Source organism: Colletotrichum costaricense (genome assembly GCF_030867565.1).
Source record: "Colletotrichum costaricense strain IMI 309622 chromosome Unknown Scaffold_7.1, whole genome shotgun sequence".
Classification (NCBI taxonomy): domain Eukaryota; kingdom Fungi; phylum Ascomycota; class Sordariomycetes; order Glomerellales; family Glomerellaceae; genus Colletotrichum; species Colletotrichum costaricense.
Window position 1 is genome coordinate 2,584,994 of NW_026848236.1, and position 17,219 is coordinate 2,602,212.

The following is a 17,219-nucleotide window of genomic DNA, read 5'->3' on the forward strand; positions in this document are numbered from 1 at the left end:
AGGTACAAAAATAGGAATAATCACGATTGGTCTCCTTAGAGACCTTTCAGAGATTAAACTGAAAAGAACAGATACTACACTTGATCTAAGCCAAAAGGCAAAGAGAGCTAAAGAAGAAAGAGAGAAAACAAGCAAAGGATGGCGACAGACGGCGCTTATATAGAAATCTGCTGGGCGGTGTTCCGAGGCGCGGCTGGGGCGAGGCGGCAGAATGTGCGAGGACACGAGTCATTTCGGGCGGGGAGAAACCTTAGACCGCGTGGATACGTGCGGAAATTGGCTGCAGATGTGTCCAATGAGCTTGTTGAACCATAGACGGCCACCTGTTTGTCTGGGTCAACTTTCCGGTGAGTTACGTGAAAACATCCACCACGAACAGACGGTGAGGCTCGACGACGACAACCATTGGCTTACTGCGACTTCTGAGGTCCACTGTCTTTTGGTTTACCTTGTTGACCGGCTGGTCGATTGCGGTCTATGGAGTCTGGGTACCAACCAGACTATGGTTGCTTGTGGCCTGGGGGAAAGTGTGACAAACAGAAGTCGGGATTTCACAATGTTATGCCAACGTGTTCTATGCAATTATGCAGCAGCTTGCTTGTGGATAGCACAAATTATTGTATAACTCAGTTGCCTACAAGTAGTACTTCACCGAACTCACCGTCGCAAGAACACGACAAGGTGGGCGGGGATGGGTGTTTGTCACGAGATATGGATGTGGTTAATGCTGCCCACATTGAGTGGGTCCGCTTTTTGTGACAGTGTTCGAGTGTATTTCCAACGACCGACCTGCCGGATCCAGTAAGTGCTTCCAAGTCGTGAGATCTCCTTGATCCGGTCAATCGGAATCTTCAACTTGGTCAAGTTCTGCTTCACCACCTTGGTGATGTTGACCGATCCCTGCATCGTGGAGATGACCTTGTCGTGCGCAGTAACCGTCCGCTCCGAAAGGTCCCGGTCGTTCATGAAGCGAACAGACGATCGCACAGTTTCCGCTAGCGCGATGCCCTCGGCGTCAGGTTCGGAGAAGGAGTCGACTTCGTATGCACACTCTAGCCCGTTACTCGGTGTCCACCATGCCCATCATCAACCAAAGACTGGACGAATCCTCTAGATGTCTCTCGAAGCTGGGTTTGGCTTCATTCTAGCAATGATATATAGCACGTACCGTCGCGTAATTACCACCGAAACTCTGCGGGACAACTGGCCCGTAACAGCCGTGTTGGCGATCAAGCGGCTGCCTGCCCTCATCTGAGGACCGTCCGTAATCCTCCTTATTAGCTTCCACTCTGTTTACCTGAGTCTCTGGAAAGGACATTGATCTATGAGATGAAGGTGGTTAAAAAGACTAATATCTGTCCGGCTTTGCGTAATCGTTTTGCCGCGCGGGCCCGATCATACGGTCGGTTCCATACTCAACGCCTGCTTCGATGACTTCTTCAAAATAGTAATACACTCTTGGGATCTAAAGTCTTAGAGTCTAACACGTTAGCATATTTAGTCTTTATTGTCGGATTGGAAGTCCAATTCGACCTCGACGTACGGCCGACCGCGCAGGGGCCAATTACGGGCCCTACTTCCGATTATCGCGGCCTGCCTAACCTACGGTTGGAACCTCCCTTTTACACCTACGCAGCAGATTATATAGTTCAATTGACCTACTTCGTCAACCCACGGCTCGAACCAATCAACCAATATCCCTATAATAAGGATACTAACATTTATCTTTCCCCAAGGCCCAGGTATATTATTAAAGGAATATACAGAAAGGGGATAATATCAATAGTGTTAGCAACGACGATAGCAGGAGAGATAGTAATAATAATACTAAGAGAAATAGTAATAACGATAATAAGAGAAATAATAATAAAAATAGTAGTAGAAAAAGTAATAATAATAACTAGAGATATAGTAAGAATAATAATAGGAGAAGTAGCGATATAAATACATAAGGTAATAAATAGTTATTAATTTAATTTATTATATTATATACGTGCTCTAAAATCGTATAGAGCCCTATGAGACTGATTGTGTGAACCGATAGTCCCGATATAACTATAACTCGATATCCTGCTAATTAATAACGAGTTATAGAATAGTCTACTTAAAGATATTATTTGCGTATTGTGTCCTGCGCGAGAACTCGGAATCCTTGTAGTCGTCGGGGTAGAAGAGACCGACCACGTAATCGCTACCGCGGTGCCATCACTCGACAGAAGGGTCCTGGTGGGGGCTATAGAGGACGCGAGTCTTGCTTAGCTCATGCCAAACCGTCCCTGTGACTTCGATCATGTGGCTGACCTCACTGGTCATCAGGTCAAAAGTCAATGCAGGCACACCCTAGAAAGCTGAAGCTTCCCGATCGCATGTCGAGCGGATGTTTCAAATGCGGCCTTGTATAAGTCGAAGGTACCTCGAAAAGAAGGGACTTCTGCCTTCGTATCGAATAACTCAGAGTGCTGTACGTTATCTTCAGTGCTCTTCTGACTTTGACGACTTCCAACTGGCCACCGCACCAACTATCTCTCTTCTACGAACCATCCAAGTTGACGTCCGCCTCACACGCGTAAGTAGTTACCTTCACAAGCCAATAATCGCGGCTTGAGTCTACGGGGGCTCTGAAATACGCTTGAGGGAAGGAGATCTCCAGTCTCCCGGAATTCTGTGTCAATCCCCGACCTTGGTCTTCTTCAGACAGATTCATCCTACAGAGTCCTAGTCAGAGTGGTTGAGAATCGAGTTAGACGTCACTCTCACGATGCCTGTCATGTTCCAACTGTCTTCAATACCACTAATATGATGCCTCTCTCGAGGTTTGTTGGGATTGTCTTGGTCCTTGTGGTTCGGATTATTATTCTCCAGGGGACACAAACTCATCTATATTCACTCGGAAGTCTTTTCAGATGAATTCATTCTGAAAGAGCCCGTGAGGCCTTGACCTTTCGATCTCATATGGACCACCTATTGCTAGCGTTTCTTAACAGGCGCTGTAAGCAGTCTCGACCGTGCCTGCTATTCCAGGTACTCGCAACTTGCATCGAGCCATTCGTCCAAGACATGCAGTGTTGTCGATGTTCAGTCTCCCCTAGTGTCTCGGCAAAGGCTACCTCGGAGTCATGGAGTTCGCGAGAGTGACGCTTGTTGACCTGGCTTGGAATCTGGATCTTGTGTTGCCGTTCAACTACTCTTCCTGAATAGATGTGAAACAACTTTGGCGGTGAAACTAGCCTTTATCCACTTCTCCCACTGCACCTATACCAACTGACGCAGCAAGTATCGCCCGATCCGATTGAGAATCAAGAGACGAGATCACCGGCACCGAAAGCCAATGCCATGAACCCCATGTGGACCGGCCAGTGATGGCCGACAAACACATTGATACTCTTGAGGTTCTTTCCTTTATCTTTTGAAAGGCTTAGACGATGTCTTGCCTGCAGAAATATAAGCCAAAGTCTGCGTTCACCGTAACGTCTGCATCTATTCAGAAACAATCTTTCTAGCAAGCTCGCCCATCTATGCGATAATCGTACAGCTGTCACCGAGTTCGTCTTAACTGGGTTGGCTTGTCTCCGCCCTCAACCTTTGGCTTCCGTTTGGGTACTTGCAGACCATTCAGTCATCTAAAATGATAAGCATCAATGTGGCCTTCTGCAGTTGTGCTATAATCATCCAACATGGCTTGAAGGGATGTCTCTATTCGGCCAATCATCTTTAGGATTTTGGGCCTCTACATTTACGATATTCCAGACCCATCTGCTTGTAACATCACATCGTAGCGTATTGCTGCGTTTCAAGCATGGGCTGTTGGGTCGTAACATCTCTAGGCGATCTGGAGGTTCTTAGTCGTGGTTATTCATAACTAGAGCAACAAGATAAGTAAAAAGGAACCGAAGAACCAGCTGGCCTTTACGGCTTCGTCTCTACTATCCTTATCCTAACTCCCTATATCTCTACTATACCCTCTTTGATATTTATTTTAATAGTATATTCGTCCTCAAAACTACTCAAGATAGGTTAGAATATATAAACACTCGAGACCTTACTATCTGACGCTTTATACTTCTATATTTCATTATACTTTCTTAAATATTACTTATATTATTATCCTCTTTTTCTTTATCGCTAGCCCTTTTATATCTTCCTCCTTTATATATTCCGGAATATATATTACGAAAGTACCGAGAGATATAATAATTAATATCCCGTTATAGTAATTAAAAATTTAAGGAATAAAAGAACTAGAACTAGAGCAAATGAGGAGAGGACGAGAGATCCTGAGAGGAAAGCAGTACTATTCTTTAGAACGGCTCATTCTCTAAACAATCCAACGGGGATCAAACAAAGATTCAATGCTTTGCGCAAGGACAGGTTAAGAGTAAGGCTTGTTCTTTTATAAAAATTCATCAAACTGCCCTTCCCTTGAAAAGGGTATTCCCTTCTCAGCGCCTTACGAGGTGAAGCTAATAGCGGTCTGGGATCCTTTAGCAGTAGCCAGTGTCGTTATTCTGGATTCCTGGATCATCTTCCACAGCATTTTTACACGTTCATTGAGTCGAGAAAACCATTTCGAGGAGACAGCGATGGCACCGGGATGCCCGTTCAAGAACGGCCCCGGCGTCCCGAAAGTGTGCCCAAAATTTATGGGTCTACCGGAGCTTGTACCGGCCGCTGCCACCGGGTGGCTGGAGTTCCTGGACCTTGCCCAATTTGGACGGGATACGTATCTTTTCTCGCCCTGCCATGTGCGCCACGGAAGAGAAAAATCGGGGAAAGAACACCTCAGCTGAGCCCTCAGCCACGGGCAGCTTTGCTGGACGTAGCGGCGCAGCATCCACTAGGAATCCACCAGCCCAACCAATGTGCCAATGTCGTATTACCGCGTTGCATGTCTGTACTCTCTGAGGTGGGAATCCATGGCAGCCGCCGAACCGAACTGACTCTGGGCGACAAGACCAAACTTCGACAAGTTTCCTTCGCCCAAAGCCGTCGTCATCCTGCCAAGAAACGAATGGCAAACTGCGAGCGCACGCCGCGTACGACGTAAACCTATTCATATATCCCACTCAGCGCATAGCTAGTTTCGCGCCAACTATTCCATTGGCCTTGTCCCTCCCTCCGCTCAACAGATTTCCCAAGCATCCCGCCTTGCAGCTACACGCCCACAACCGCGCTTCCCCGACTCATCGCGCCGAGAGACACCACCAAGATTCACCAACATGTCCAGCACGAGGGTTCGTAAGGTCTACAGGACCGACGATGTCGTGAACCTCAAGGACGAAGAAAAGGAGCAACTGCTCGAGGTACGTTGAGCTACTTGCAAATTTCCCAAAGCTCGACCGTTAGCTGACAGCTCTGCCCCTCCAGAGCTACCTCCCAGACGGCCCACCACCAGACGCACGACGACAATGGCGCGACGATGATATTCCTCCCAAAGGCAGGTTCGGTCTGAGACGCGCCCTTCGCTCGAAGCTACACCTTGCGATTTACACAGTTCTCCACGCCATTTTCTCTTTGTATATTCGGATACGACAAGCATGGCATCTCGTGTGCTACCACATATCCTCCATCATGTTCTACCACCACCGAACCCCGGAATATATCGAGCGGGATGTTGTTGGTCTGAAGAAGAAGCCGAAACATCTCAGCGTCATTTTAAAGCGCGAACCAAGTGGGAGACACGGGGCTGAGTTGGAGAGATTGGTCGCCGAAGCGGCCGAGATTGCCGTATGGTGCGTCTGCGCCAAGATTCCCGTCTTGACGGTGTACGAGCGGACAGGTAAGCTGCTGATTCTACGTGTATATCCCATCACACTGCTGACTTTTCCTCCCCCAGGTCTTCTAAAGCACTACCTTCCTCACCTGCAACAATCCATTATCCAGAAGTCGCGATCCTACTTCGGTAGACACCAGCCAGCTTTGACCGTGGCTATGCCGCACGCCGACGACGTCCTCGAGTCCCCAGCCCATGGAGATTTCGCGCGCAACGACCCACGTCACCTCAAGGTTCTCTTCATCTCCGCCGAGGATGGTCGGGCGTCCATGGTTGATCTCACTCGCACCTTGACCGAGATGTCACAAAAGGGCAAGCTCCACCCCCGTGACATCAGCACAGATCTGATCGATGCGGAGCTATCGGAGGGAATCATGCCGGAACCCGATCTGCTCATTTCCTTCGGTCCTTACGTCGACCTCGATGGCTACCCGCCTTGGCCCATTCGCCTCACAGAGATCTTCTGCTTGCCGGATAACCAGGGTGTCGGATATCAAGTCTTTTTAAGAGCGCTGCTCAACTTTTCCAGCGCACAGTTCCGCAAAGGCAAATAGAGAGGTGTTTGGGTTGCGTATACCCCCATGAAAGATGTCATGACGTTCCCTTGAGCTGGTCTTTGGCGGAAGATACCCGCATTTCCCGCATCGTTTTGTCCCACCGATAGACAGGTCCGGTCCCGACGTTGTAGTTGTAGTAATTATCAGTTCCTTCCTTCACCATCGCTCGCCTGAATGTGATGTTGATTCTCCCGCCATCCTCCGCATTCTTGCCCGTTCGCTTGGGTATCGAGTGAAGCCAATTCGACTGAGTGCGTCCGCGCATGAGGATCATGTCACCGCTGGCTAATGGCAACTTGATTTGTTTGGGCTGCGGTCTATCCGGATGCTCATTGTCTGGGGGTATCGGCTTGTGCTTCATGAGGAAATCCCTCCTCGCGCCGAGGGAGAAGGAGGCGATGGCTGGATCCGGACCAAGAAACCTCTCATCGTCGCTGTGGAAGGAGATGCTATCCGTGCCTGAAGCATAATAGTTGACGAGACAGAAGTTGAACTTGCAGTCTGTGGCCGTCTCGGCTGAGCGACGGAGGTCATCTAGACATTTGGGGATTGGCCGCGGTGGGTATCTCTGGTACAGTTTGTCAACGACTTTGAAGCCGGACTTCCTGTCTATGACGGAGCCATCGTCGTCGAATCGGGATGTGTCGTCCAAGCCAAATACTGTGGTGTACCTATCCATGTGAGTTGGTTTCATACCTCCAAACATAAACCTTCTGCTTACCGTGGCGTGCGAATGTGAGTTTGGAAGCCGCCTCTCTTAATATCATACTCCACTCGATAGAATGGCAATTCGGACCGAAGAAACTCAAAGAGATCTTTAGCCATGTACGACGGAATGTAAGGCTCAAAGTACACCAGGTCGAGGTCTGGTTGGTCATTCATGTCTTTGCCTGGACGGGCAGGGAGTGACGAGAGCTCTTTACTGATGCTTGTGGGAAGCTCTGAGATAGGTAGGGGATAATTGGCGTGAGTGGACTGGCCGACCTGATACTCATGAATTTCTGTTAGTGGTGAATTCTACAAATGTATTTGAGCCGCAACGAGACATACGGTTTCGCTTGACTCATCTTCCTTACGCGGCTTCTTCACAGATGGAGCGAAGAAGGAGTCCAGAGTTCGCTTCTTCGACATGATATATGAAGGGCTTCCAGACAATGAGAAGTGTCGTGTAAGTTGAGGGCGAGCTTGGATGAACCGGCGCCCGTTGAGCAGTAGCCACATGCAAATGATGGCTCTAACCAATAAGCAGCAGCCGGGATCCCAGTCTGAAAGACCCTTAACTCTGCAAATGAATCTTAACAAGACACATACTCTACAACTATTACGAAAGCTGATGTGACCAGTCCCTCACATTCCTCTCAGACATGCCTGTCGACCAATCATCAATGACGCTTAGATCACGAAGCTCCAGTGACATCACCCTGTGGCGTCCAGGCCCCACTCCCGCACCCGCCAATCCTCAGCCTCGCCAACACGCCACATCTGGGAACCCTGCCCCTCAGCCCTAGACGGAGGTTTTCCCTCAGCCTTGCCCCTCCATGACTGTGCCCGACTATCGACTCATCAACATGGCGGTAAGTCGAGACCCCTGCACGGCCGACCAGCCTTAGTACTTTGAATATTGTACTAATATCATCGTGAAGAACTCGAATTCCGATATGATTAGCCTCCGCGCGCCTCTTGCCCGCGCGGCTACAATTCTCGACCGTTCCCTCTTTTCTAAAAAGTTGGAACTCGCTGCCGCCACGGTCAAAGACCCCCGCAACATCTCAAAGTACCGCAAACAGCTGGAAAAGGGAAATGAGCTTCTTAGACTTGACCGTCTGGATTCATGCAGAACTGATCCCAAGTCATCAAATTTGAAATGCCTTTTATTGCGACCTGGCGTGAAAGCTGATAGTGTGTACCCTGCTTATGCTTGCTACATTTCTCGAGCCTGTGACTGACCCAGAATTCAGCACCGACGACGTGGGGTCCTGTCTTCCAGGAGGGTATCAAGACTGGAGAGCTGGATGTGGTTCCTTACGAGCTGCAGCTCGACTATGACTACTGGAGCTACCGTGAGTGTGGTTTGTACCAACAGAAAATGTGACTTTGCTAACCCCTGACGAAGTTGATGTGATGACATCCATCTTGCCTGAGGAACTTCACGTAGAGATCCCAGTCGGGTTCAATACGGCTGGACATGTTGGTAAGTCGCCCCAAGTGAAGCCGTGAAACCAGCCACTGACCCTCATAGCGCACCTCAACCTCAAGGAACAGTACCTCCCTTATAAAAAGATCATCGCAGAGGTTATCCTCGACAAGAACCCCAAAATCACCACCGTTATCAACAAGGTGGATGATGTCGGCGGCAACTCTGTGTTCAGAACCTTTGCCTACGAGGTTCTCTGTGGACCCGAGGATATGAACGTCGAAGTCAAGGAGAACGATTGCGTCTTCCAATTCGACTATTCCAAGGTGTACTGGAACAGCAAGCTCGAGCCCGAACACACTAGGCTCATCGGCATGTTCAAACCGGGAGAAGTTGTCGCCGATGTTATGGCGGGTATTGGACCGTTTGCCGTGCCGGCAGGAAGGAAGGGTGTTTTCGTCTTCGCCAATGACATGAACCCCGAAAGCTACAAGTACTTGAACGCAGCTGTCCAGAAGAACAAGGTCCAGCAGTATGTCCGTCCGTACAACATGGACGGCCGCAAATTCATCCAGGAGGCCGTTCACCAAGTCTACGACGCTTCTAAGAAGGGAGAGGGCGCTGTCATCAAGCCCAAGCAATCGAGAAGCAAACCCCAGAACCCCCCCCCTCAGCCGAAGCACATCCCAATCCCTCCTACAATCTCGCACTTCGTCATGAACCTACCAGCTTCGGCTTACACCTTTGTGAACCACTACAAGGGCATCTACAGCGGACACGAGGAGCTCTTCGAACCTCACACGTCTGCGAAGCTACCCATGGTTCACGTCCACTGCTTCGCCCTCAAGAGCGACGACGAGGTACCCCTGAATGACATCCTCGAACGTATATACGCCGAGATCGGCGTCAGGTTCAAGCTTGGAGACGCAGATAAGCAAGGGGAAATGACCATTTACAACGTGCGGGACGTTGCTCCGAAGAAGCGCATGTTTTGCGCGAGCTTCCGTATTCCTCCTGAGGTCGCCTTCGCGAAGGAAAGCTGAGATTCGCCCGCTCGGTTTACAGAATCGCCGTCCCCGCAGGCATAGTTCGATGTCACTGTCACCGAGATGGACATGTCGATGCCGGCTTGGTAACACAACTTCTCAGTGACACCTTAACCCGGGGGACACCTCTTTCATTCACGCCACACGGGAAGCCTCACCATCCTCCACGACCGTGACCGATATCCCATCCACGCCGTCCAGGCCTTTACCAACCCCGCCTCGCTTCGCCCAACTTGCAGCCGGTGTAAGGCTGACAAAGCTCTCAGCAAAGAGCTTCCCCGGCGCCTCTCGTATATCTGGTGTACCTAGATGAAGGACTTACCTGATCGGCCGTCGTGCATGAGAGGGGGTTGGTCAACAGAGATAACGTACGGCCACCTGACGGTGTCGTGACGGGAAACCTTGGCCATCCTTCATTAAATGCGGAGAGTGAGGAGTCTGCGAAGTGAAGAGAAAAGAAAGAACAACAGGAGATGGCGGAGGAGGAGGAGGAGGAGGATGAGGCAGGTCCACCTCGTCTCGACCCTCTGTGTCGCGGCGACTACAGCTTCGATACCGACCAATACCGATCTCCAATCGCACATTCCTATATCTGCTCCTCGATATACATGCAATCATGACTACTTGCATTCATCCCAGTTGTGCACATGCGCGCCCCATCCCCCTTCATCTATGAACCCTGGTGGTAGTGGTGGGTTGTCGTTGTCGTCGAACGCCGGAAACCACCACAACGTCCAGCATGTGATACCGCCAGCGCAATCCCGCCCAGTCCAAGGGTTCGGCGTGGTCGAACCGTCGAAGGGACAGCCCCTACCTCACCTAGACCGAGCCTCCATCTCGCGACGCCGCGCGACGCCGTGCGACCCCATCTTCGAGACAACCCCAGTCCCGCCCAGCCGAAGGTCAAGGTGCAGCATCCCGTTCGTCCCCCGCCCCGTATCGCCCCCCTTCTTCTTCTTCTTCTTCTTCTTCTTCTTCATCAAGTCAGGGCTTGGTACAGCTACATCCACACGAAACGCGTCTTCATCATCTGCCCTTCTTTTCGCCTGGTTTTCAGGCGTCGCAGCGGCTGCACCATGACATGTAGATGATGACGAGGGGGTTTGCTCCGGTGAAGCGGGGGCGGCGCCCAGAGAAGGAGCATGGCAGGGCCTAGAACGCGAAGGGACTCGGCACCTCTGTGGTTGTCCCATCCCGCCGCCACCACCTTCAACCACCTCCTGCAGCCTGTCAAAGCTGTATGTGTATGTGCATGTCTTGTGCGTGTGTGCTTCCTCTTGTCGAATTTGCGACAATCCGGGTATATGTCTCAATGGGCTGTTGGTGGTGTGTTTTGCGCACCGCGAATCCAATATCCCGTCAATCCCTCCAATTCCCGCCAAACATCATGAACAACGTCCTCAGTATACACCACATCCCAGCCTTGAGCATCCACATCATACATCTATCACTATTTACTAAATCCCGTCGCAGCGGCAGCGGACCCGCGCCCTGCCGCGGCGCCGCGCCGCCGCGCCGTTGATGGGCCCAGAGTGCCCCCCCTTACCCCCAGCCAGCCTCTCGGGGAGCAGGCGGAAGGGGAAGGCAGGGAACCATTCCTGGCTCGGGCGATAGGTATTACTCAGAAGCCAAAATGATGTTGCCATTTCCCGAACCAAGATTCCCGTTGAGTTGTGAGAACGTCATCTAGTCCGGGAAAACCCACACTCCCTATCGCGCTCATCATTGAGCGGTTTCTCTCTCCACGGGCCCCCAGTGTTCGAGCTCTCATCCAACCGTATAATTTCTCGTCGCAATGTCTATATCGGTTTGCATAGATACTGTGGGTACTCCCATCGTATGCATGATATGGGGTAGGGTCTTTGGGAGATAGGGAATAGAGAGACGGCGTTCGTCTCTGCGTGTAAACATATGTAAAAAAGACTGGGAAATGGAGCATGGGTACGAGGCATGGCGTGCATGCTGTACGTTGTACGCCCGTAGAACGCATGCCGCGACGTTGCAGTATTCCCTGGGGTCAGCAACGCCAGCGAAGCACATGTGCATGTAGATGTATGGGTGTGGATGTTGTGTGAGGTTCAGCATACTCCCCCTCCAAAGATCCCTTACAGTACAGGTATAGATACCCTTCGTGCCTTCGCCAACTCTTACGCCATACAAGGATACCCAAGACGCATGTATTGGCCCAGATAACCTGGACAAGTGACATTCCGGAACGCCATGAAAGGTTCCAATTGACCAACGTATAGACATGGTTACACAAAGTGAAGAGCTGTGCCTAGAAATGGGAGCTCCGTCTGCGCCAGCTCTCGCAGGAGAGGCACCCTCCCCTCCCCGCTATTTCACCTGCCGTCATGCGAGGCGAGTTTCGGGACTATGGGTGTTGGGCATGATGATGTGCGTAAACGGCTGAATGACACATCTTGAGCTCGGAAAATGAAATTCAACTTCAACTTCGCCCTGGATTGTTAGTTCGACCCAGTTCGGTTGTTATGGAGACAGGGCGTGTGTCTACACAAATTACGAGACTATCTCTGCAGAGCCTCTTGAATCCTGGCATCGATCGATAAAGTCGACAAGTAACAACTCCATGTAGCTAGTTCCTCTATGGGCAGACCCTCCTCTACTATGGAGAGATACGTGGTAAAAATCCCCGAAGAGAATTGCCCTGTCAGATTGACACAGTTGGTTGGTTTTGCTGATCTGACTCTTGCAGCAAGTATTGTAGATCAAGTCTTAGTGTACTGTGTACACCACATCACACTCACAAACCAACGAATTGGGCAATCCGAAATCGAAGCAGATGTTCAGAACCCGATAGCTATCTGTAGGTCACTAAAAATCACCTGATCATCTCGCGCTCAATTTTGTTTTCCCACGGGGAAAAAGGCAAGAACTCCGCTTCTGTCTCCATTCCCCAGTCCCTGGGGCGCGGCAGCGGCTCAATCACGTAAAAGCCAAGAAACCCCCCTCCGTCTGCGTCAACCAAGTGAAGTCCGAGTCTCTTTATTCGTGGTTAGTGGAGAAGTACTGGAAGCGGGCGGGGGGATAGAAGAACCACAACTGAAGTTGGTCTCATCCCCCAAACCAAGCCCAGCGTGTAAGCCAAACGCGCGCCGGCGCAAGGTACAAGAATAAAACCACGCATAGAACGAAACATCAACGCCTCAGCGCCTTGATCGACGATCTACTCTTAGACTAAGACTGAAATCTGATTAACTTGAGCCTAGCATCCGCTGTTTCTCTCCGTTTCTCTCTGTATTCGTATGTGTGTGTACGTGTCTTACATTTCTATAGCTCGTACACCCTCAAACGGGCGTACTCGTGGTGTAATTAGCTTAGCGCCTAAAACCTCGCCAGTCCTAAGAATACACACAACACGTTCACGGCGAACCTCCGTTATGATATCCGTATCGGCCCTCCTTTTCCCTCGGGAACAACAAACCAGCGATGGGGATAAAGGAGCAAAACAACTGATCACTGACTGGTCGACGGCCCCCTCGACGGACCACGAAAATAAAACGGGGGCGGCGGCCCGCCTCTCCAATGCGTGCGTCCCCTTGCGCCCTTTTCCTTCGAAATTCGGCCGCCGTACCACCGTGAAAAACTCCGGCTCTCGTGGGAAAAGCTCCGCAAACGGGGGGCGAAAGAGAAACGAACCCGGAGGCGGAGGCGCCATTTTCACGCGCTTCCACTGGATGCTACTGGGCTAGGTTCCGAACTGCTTGGGTATGCTTAGTGAAATGTTCAAGCCCGGACGAAGCCCGTCGCAGAGGGGAGGAAGAAAAATCTCCTCTCTATCGGCCGGGAATACACCTGAGGCTTGTCCGTACCCTGAGGCTTGAGACAGCCAACCCCTTCCCGTGCTACCCACCACATCACGATGCTATCTAGGTATCCATCCTTCGCCTGGCAGAGATGTGAGCCGTCGAATTCGACAAATACGCCCGCCAGAGCCGCCCTTCGCTTGCGGCAGGCACAGATAAGCGTCGTGATCCGCGACAGAGCCGCCGAGAACGAGGAGCAAGCCGATTCAGCACACGCCTCGTTCGCCTCATGCATCCCACCATCTGGGTGCGCTATCACACTATCTGGCAAATACTTTATCCAGCGAGCCTCATTGAGGCTCGGGTGTGTGTGAGTGTGTGTGGAAACTAACTAACCTACCTGCCAACCCCCATCCCAAAGACGACATGGCCGGCCTGGCTGGCCGGCCGTACTCATTGACTGACTGATCAAAAGTCCTCGCGATAAACGTCCCGTCACTTGTCAGCTCGCTATTCCTGACGCAAATGACATCTTTTCGCTCTCAGTCCTGCTTTCGTTTTGCCCTCTGCTTTTGCACCCTGCTCCAACCTCCGAATCCTCCTTTCATCGCCCCGATCATGAACCAACAGAAAAAAGTGCTACACCTGTCCAAGCTTTATCAAAAACATAATAATCTATCCGTACCCCCTCCCTCCATCTTCCTCTATCCCGCAGTTGCCTAGCTTCTCCCACCTTATCGGAAGTCCTCCGGTGAAAGCTCCGTAACCTGTTGACGTGGGTAGTTCTAGACCACACCCCTCGCATAACCCAAAACGATCCCAACTTTTCATCACGTCTTGCTCGGTCTACTCTCCGTGCCCTGAGAGTAGGTAGGAGGAGGCGGGGGAAAAGTAAACATGACGTCTGGTTTCCCCTCCTCCTTTCCCTCCTCCTCCTCATCCAGACCGGAGACAGAAAGACAGAGCCTCATAGCGGTAGGTAGAGACGGTCCCAAAAGGTTGACAAAACCCAATAAGCCCGTCTTCAACCGCACCCGGCCGCCCTGCTCTGCCCCGCGAGGCACGTCCTCTGTCCCAGCATTGCGAACAACATACCGATACCTTACCTTACCTTACCTTACCTTACCTTACCTACAACACCGGCACCCCTTCCCCGGTTCCCCGGTTTGTAAGCAAAAGCGCACGTACGCCCTTTACCCATCATCTGTTGCAAGATCGTGGGAAAATGGCCCATGCCCTGCTGCAACCCAGGAACAGCACAGATGATCATATACATCATACACACACCCCTTTGACTCTTTTTTCGTCCTTCTCATCGTCTAAAGGAATTGAATTAGGTAAATAGTTGCCCGTAGCTTCCCCCGACCTGTCCGGTCATCCGCGCTGCCGGTTGTACCTGGCTAGCCCTAGTTCAGACTTGTAGAGTCCAGTTGTAGTTCAGCAAGGCCTTTCCCTGGTCGAGTTGAGTCCAATTCCTATACCGGAAACTCTGTGTCCAATACGATACATAGTACTCAACACACTCCGCGTTCCTTGTTGAGAAGCTATTGGCGACGATAATCCCATCTTCCTCCCTTACCCCGGATGCCGGCCACCGCGGAAGCCTGGATTCATTGCCGGTGGCGCGGGGAAGCAACGGCACCTTGGCAGGGGTAACTCCATGATGATGTACTGTCATGCTGCTGCTGACCTGCCTTCAAGACGCCGTGTTCAACATGGAGACAAGTTTGGGCCTGCGATCACGAACGGGGGCTGGGGTATGCGCGTAGGAGTTATCAAGGCTCATATCACATCGGCGTTTGCGTCGAGGTGCGCATAGCTCTTGGACCTAGACCGAGCCGCAAGCCGCGAGGCAAAACCCATCATCTGCCGGCCAAGCCTCCTCATACGGAACTTCTGAGTTGGAATGCGAGCTTGCTCACCCTTTGCGAGGCGTCGCGAACGGCCTGGGTCAGTGAACGCCAAAAAAAAATAAATTCTGCCCACGTCCCTGAATGAAAGCTGTGTAACGTGTATACCTATGCGAAGGTTCCCCGCGGAGAAGAGAGGAAAAGAAGCTCGACGTCAAATGAAGAGAGCTTCCGCAGCTTAGGTCTTGGCTCGAACTTGAACTCGTTCGTTTTTCTTTTCTTTTTTCTTTTACTGGCTCGTCGTATGAAGTAGGTACACGCATTCAATAAGCCCTTGTCGAATTATACGATGAAAGCTTCCCTTTTCCCCGCGTTTTGCAACTCACATAGTTTTGTGTCTTGTCATCTATAGACTTTCTTCTCTTGCGGAAACGTGGCAAAAAAACCGTTTGGTTCTTGCGCCGTACAGAAGTATCAGACATTTCTTTTTGGTATCTGCACGTCTGCAGGTAAAAGTATGTAAGCTCACCCTCAAAGGCTCAACCCCGCGTCGTCGCGCCACCCCAAGTCGGCGACAAACAGGCATCCGGAAGGGAGAACCTCAGGAACCCCTGTCCCTGCTTGACTTTGTGTTATATCACCGACCCCAGAAAGTATCTTATTGGTTCCAATGAGAACAGATCTCAAACACGTAAGATTCCCCCAACGTCTGGGGAAGAATGGGGAAGAGAAGACCGAAAGACGTATTGGGTCGGGATTGCTCGGGCCAGCGTTGGGGCGTGCGACTGAATTTCCGCTTACCACCACCACAGCCCATCGGATAGGGAACGAACGATGAGACGGGTATGCCCGGAGCAAGATTCCTGCGTGCGAATACGGCGCACAGTCCGAGATGCAATACCTGGATAGAGAGGAGACGAGAGGGGGAGTGTGTGTGCAAGTTCCAGATGTTTTGAACCGCCCGGTTCCAGGCTGAGCAAACCTGACGGATGCAAGCTGAAGTAAAGAAACGCGGGGAAGCAGCATCAGCAGTTCCGGTTGAGCTTTGAGCTTTAAGCTTCAGCGGCGGCACGCACTGCAGTCAGCAAGCAAAGCATTGTCGTTGTTTGACGACTGCGAATAGCCCGCTTGGGGAATGCTCACTCGAACGGAAAGACTCGGCTCTTGTATGGGGTCTTTCCACCGGCCCGTCCGAGAGTTTACGGTCCGCCTCCGGTCATTCAATCGGCTCTCCTCCGTCCAGAAGCCTAGGTAGCTCCCGTCCATAGGCAACCCTGGTAGTTGGCCTCCCGAACCTCTTTTCGGGCCATCGGGCTTAGGAGGCCTGCCTCCCCACCTACCGCAAACGCGCTCCTTCCTGGATGGCGAAATTGTAGGCGTCTGCAATAACTTTCTTAGTGTCAGCCGCGAATGAGGCCTACTGAGCGTCACATTTCAGTAAGTTACACTTCAATGTGATGAGCTCCAGCCAATCGTCACTGGCCCGCTTTGTCCAGGTAGCATGCCCCAAGGACCATCGTAATCTTCTCTCTCGGCCGGCACGAGTGGATGCGGATGATATGGCGTAATATCCCAAAGATAAGCCGACTTCGGCCTCGAAGCTCGCAAACAGACCGCAGTCTGTCGACAACCTTTGAGGTATCGTGACGTGCACTCTCGTTGCAACGCAGGATTCTCTCTCCTCTGGGACCAGATGAACGCCCTGCGAGTTGATCACCAAGACTGGATAGCCCCTACGTATTTACGTTATAGACTAGGTTTCTGGGCGGGAGGGGTCCCGGCCATCTCCCGAACACGGTCGAGGCCGTCACACCGCAGATACTTCTCGGGTGTGCGGCAGAAGGGGCTCGGCCTTGGTCCAAACAGGTAGGAGGTAGTGGTGTACTATGGAAGCCTCTTTCGCAGGCAACCAGCCAGGCAGCCAACAGCGATGAGGTTTCTCTGGGCGACTGATATCGGGTTACCAGATGAGGATATTACGGGGCGTGTCAGCTTGCAGCCGGGGAAAGGGCGGGAGTGCAGATCTTCCCCGTACCCAAAGTGACGTGAAGGGATTCGGCGGAGTCAACTTGCATCAACTTTGCCAGGTGGAGAA

General features: G+C 51.5%; 6 protein-coding genes across 6 annotated transcripts; 3 read left to right on the plus strand and 3 right to left on the minus strand.

Annotated features, from left to right (window-relative positions):
• Positions 1-702: 702 nt before the first annotated feature.
• Positions 703-1,318, minus strand: CCOS01_08002 (uncharacterized protein; the record flags this gene model as incomplete). The annotated part of the gene is made up of 2 exons (XM_060456164.1): positions 703-1,052; positions 1,183-1,318. 2 exons carry the CDS (start codon positions 1,316-1,318, stop codon positions 703-705), a joined length of 486 nt encoding a protein of 161 aa, XP_060314056.1.
• A 3,898-nt stretch (positions 1,319-5,216) lies between these two features.
• CCOS01_08003 (Di-trans,poly-cis-decaprenylcistransferase) lies at positions 5,217-6,324 on the plus strand (the record flags this gene model as incomplete). The annotated part of the gene is made up of 3 exons (XM_060456165.1): positions 5,217-5,300; positions 5,365-5,776; positions 5,834-6,324. The coding sequence occupies 3 exons, from the start codon at positions 5,217-5,219 to the stop codon at positions 6,322-6,324; spliced, it is 987 nt and encodes a 328-aa protein (XP_060314057.1).
• Positions 6,325-6,361: 37 nt separating this feature from the next.
• On the minus strand, positions 6,362-7,548 carry CCOS01_08004 (2OG-Fe(II)oxygenase superfamily protein; the record flags this gene model as incomplete). The annotated part of the gene is made up of 3 exons (XM_060456166.1): positions 6,362-6,998; positions 7,049-7,311; positions 7,378-7,548. 3 exons carry the CDS (start codon positions 7,546-7,548, stop codon positions 6,362-6,364), a joined length of 1,071 nt encoding a protein of 356 aa, XP_060314058.1.
• Positions 7,549-7,865: 317 nt separating this feature from the next.
• Positions 7,866-9,504, plus strand: CCOS01_08005 (Met-10+ like-protein; the record flags this gene model as incomplete). The annotated part of the gene is made up of 5 exons (XM_060456167.1): positions 7,866-7,901; positions 7,971-8,226; positions 8,286-8,387; positions 8,441-8,518; positions 8,567-9,504. 5 exons carry the CDS (start codon positions 7,866-7,868, stop codon positions 9,502-9,504), a joined length of 1,410 nt encoding a protein of 469 aa, XP_060314059.1.
• Positions 9,505-9,927: 423 nt separating this feature from the next.
• On the plus strand, positions 9,928-10,587 carry CCOS01_08006 (uncharacterized protein; the record flags this gene model as incomplete). The annotated part of the gene is made up of 1 exon (XM_060456168.1): positions 9,928-10,587. One exon carries the CDS (start codon positions 9,928-9,930, stop codon positions 10,585-10,587), a length of 660 nt encoding a protein of 219 aa, XP_060314060.1.
• CCOS01_08007 (uncharacterized protein) lies at positions 10,323-11,153 on the minus strand (the record flags this gene model as incomplete). Its single annotated transcript, XM_060456169.1, has 2 exons — positions 10,323-10,743; positions 10,966-11,153. 2 exons carry the CDS (start codon positions 11,151-11,153, stop codon positions 10,323-10,325), a joined length of 609 nt encoding a protein of 202 aa, XP_060314061.1.
• Positions 11,154-17,219: the final 6,066 nt, after the last annotated feature.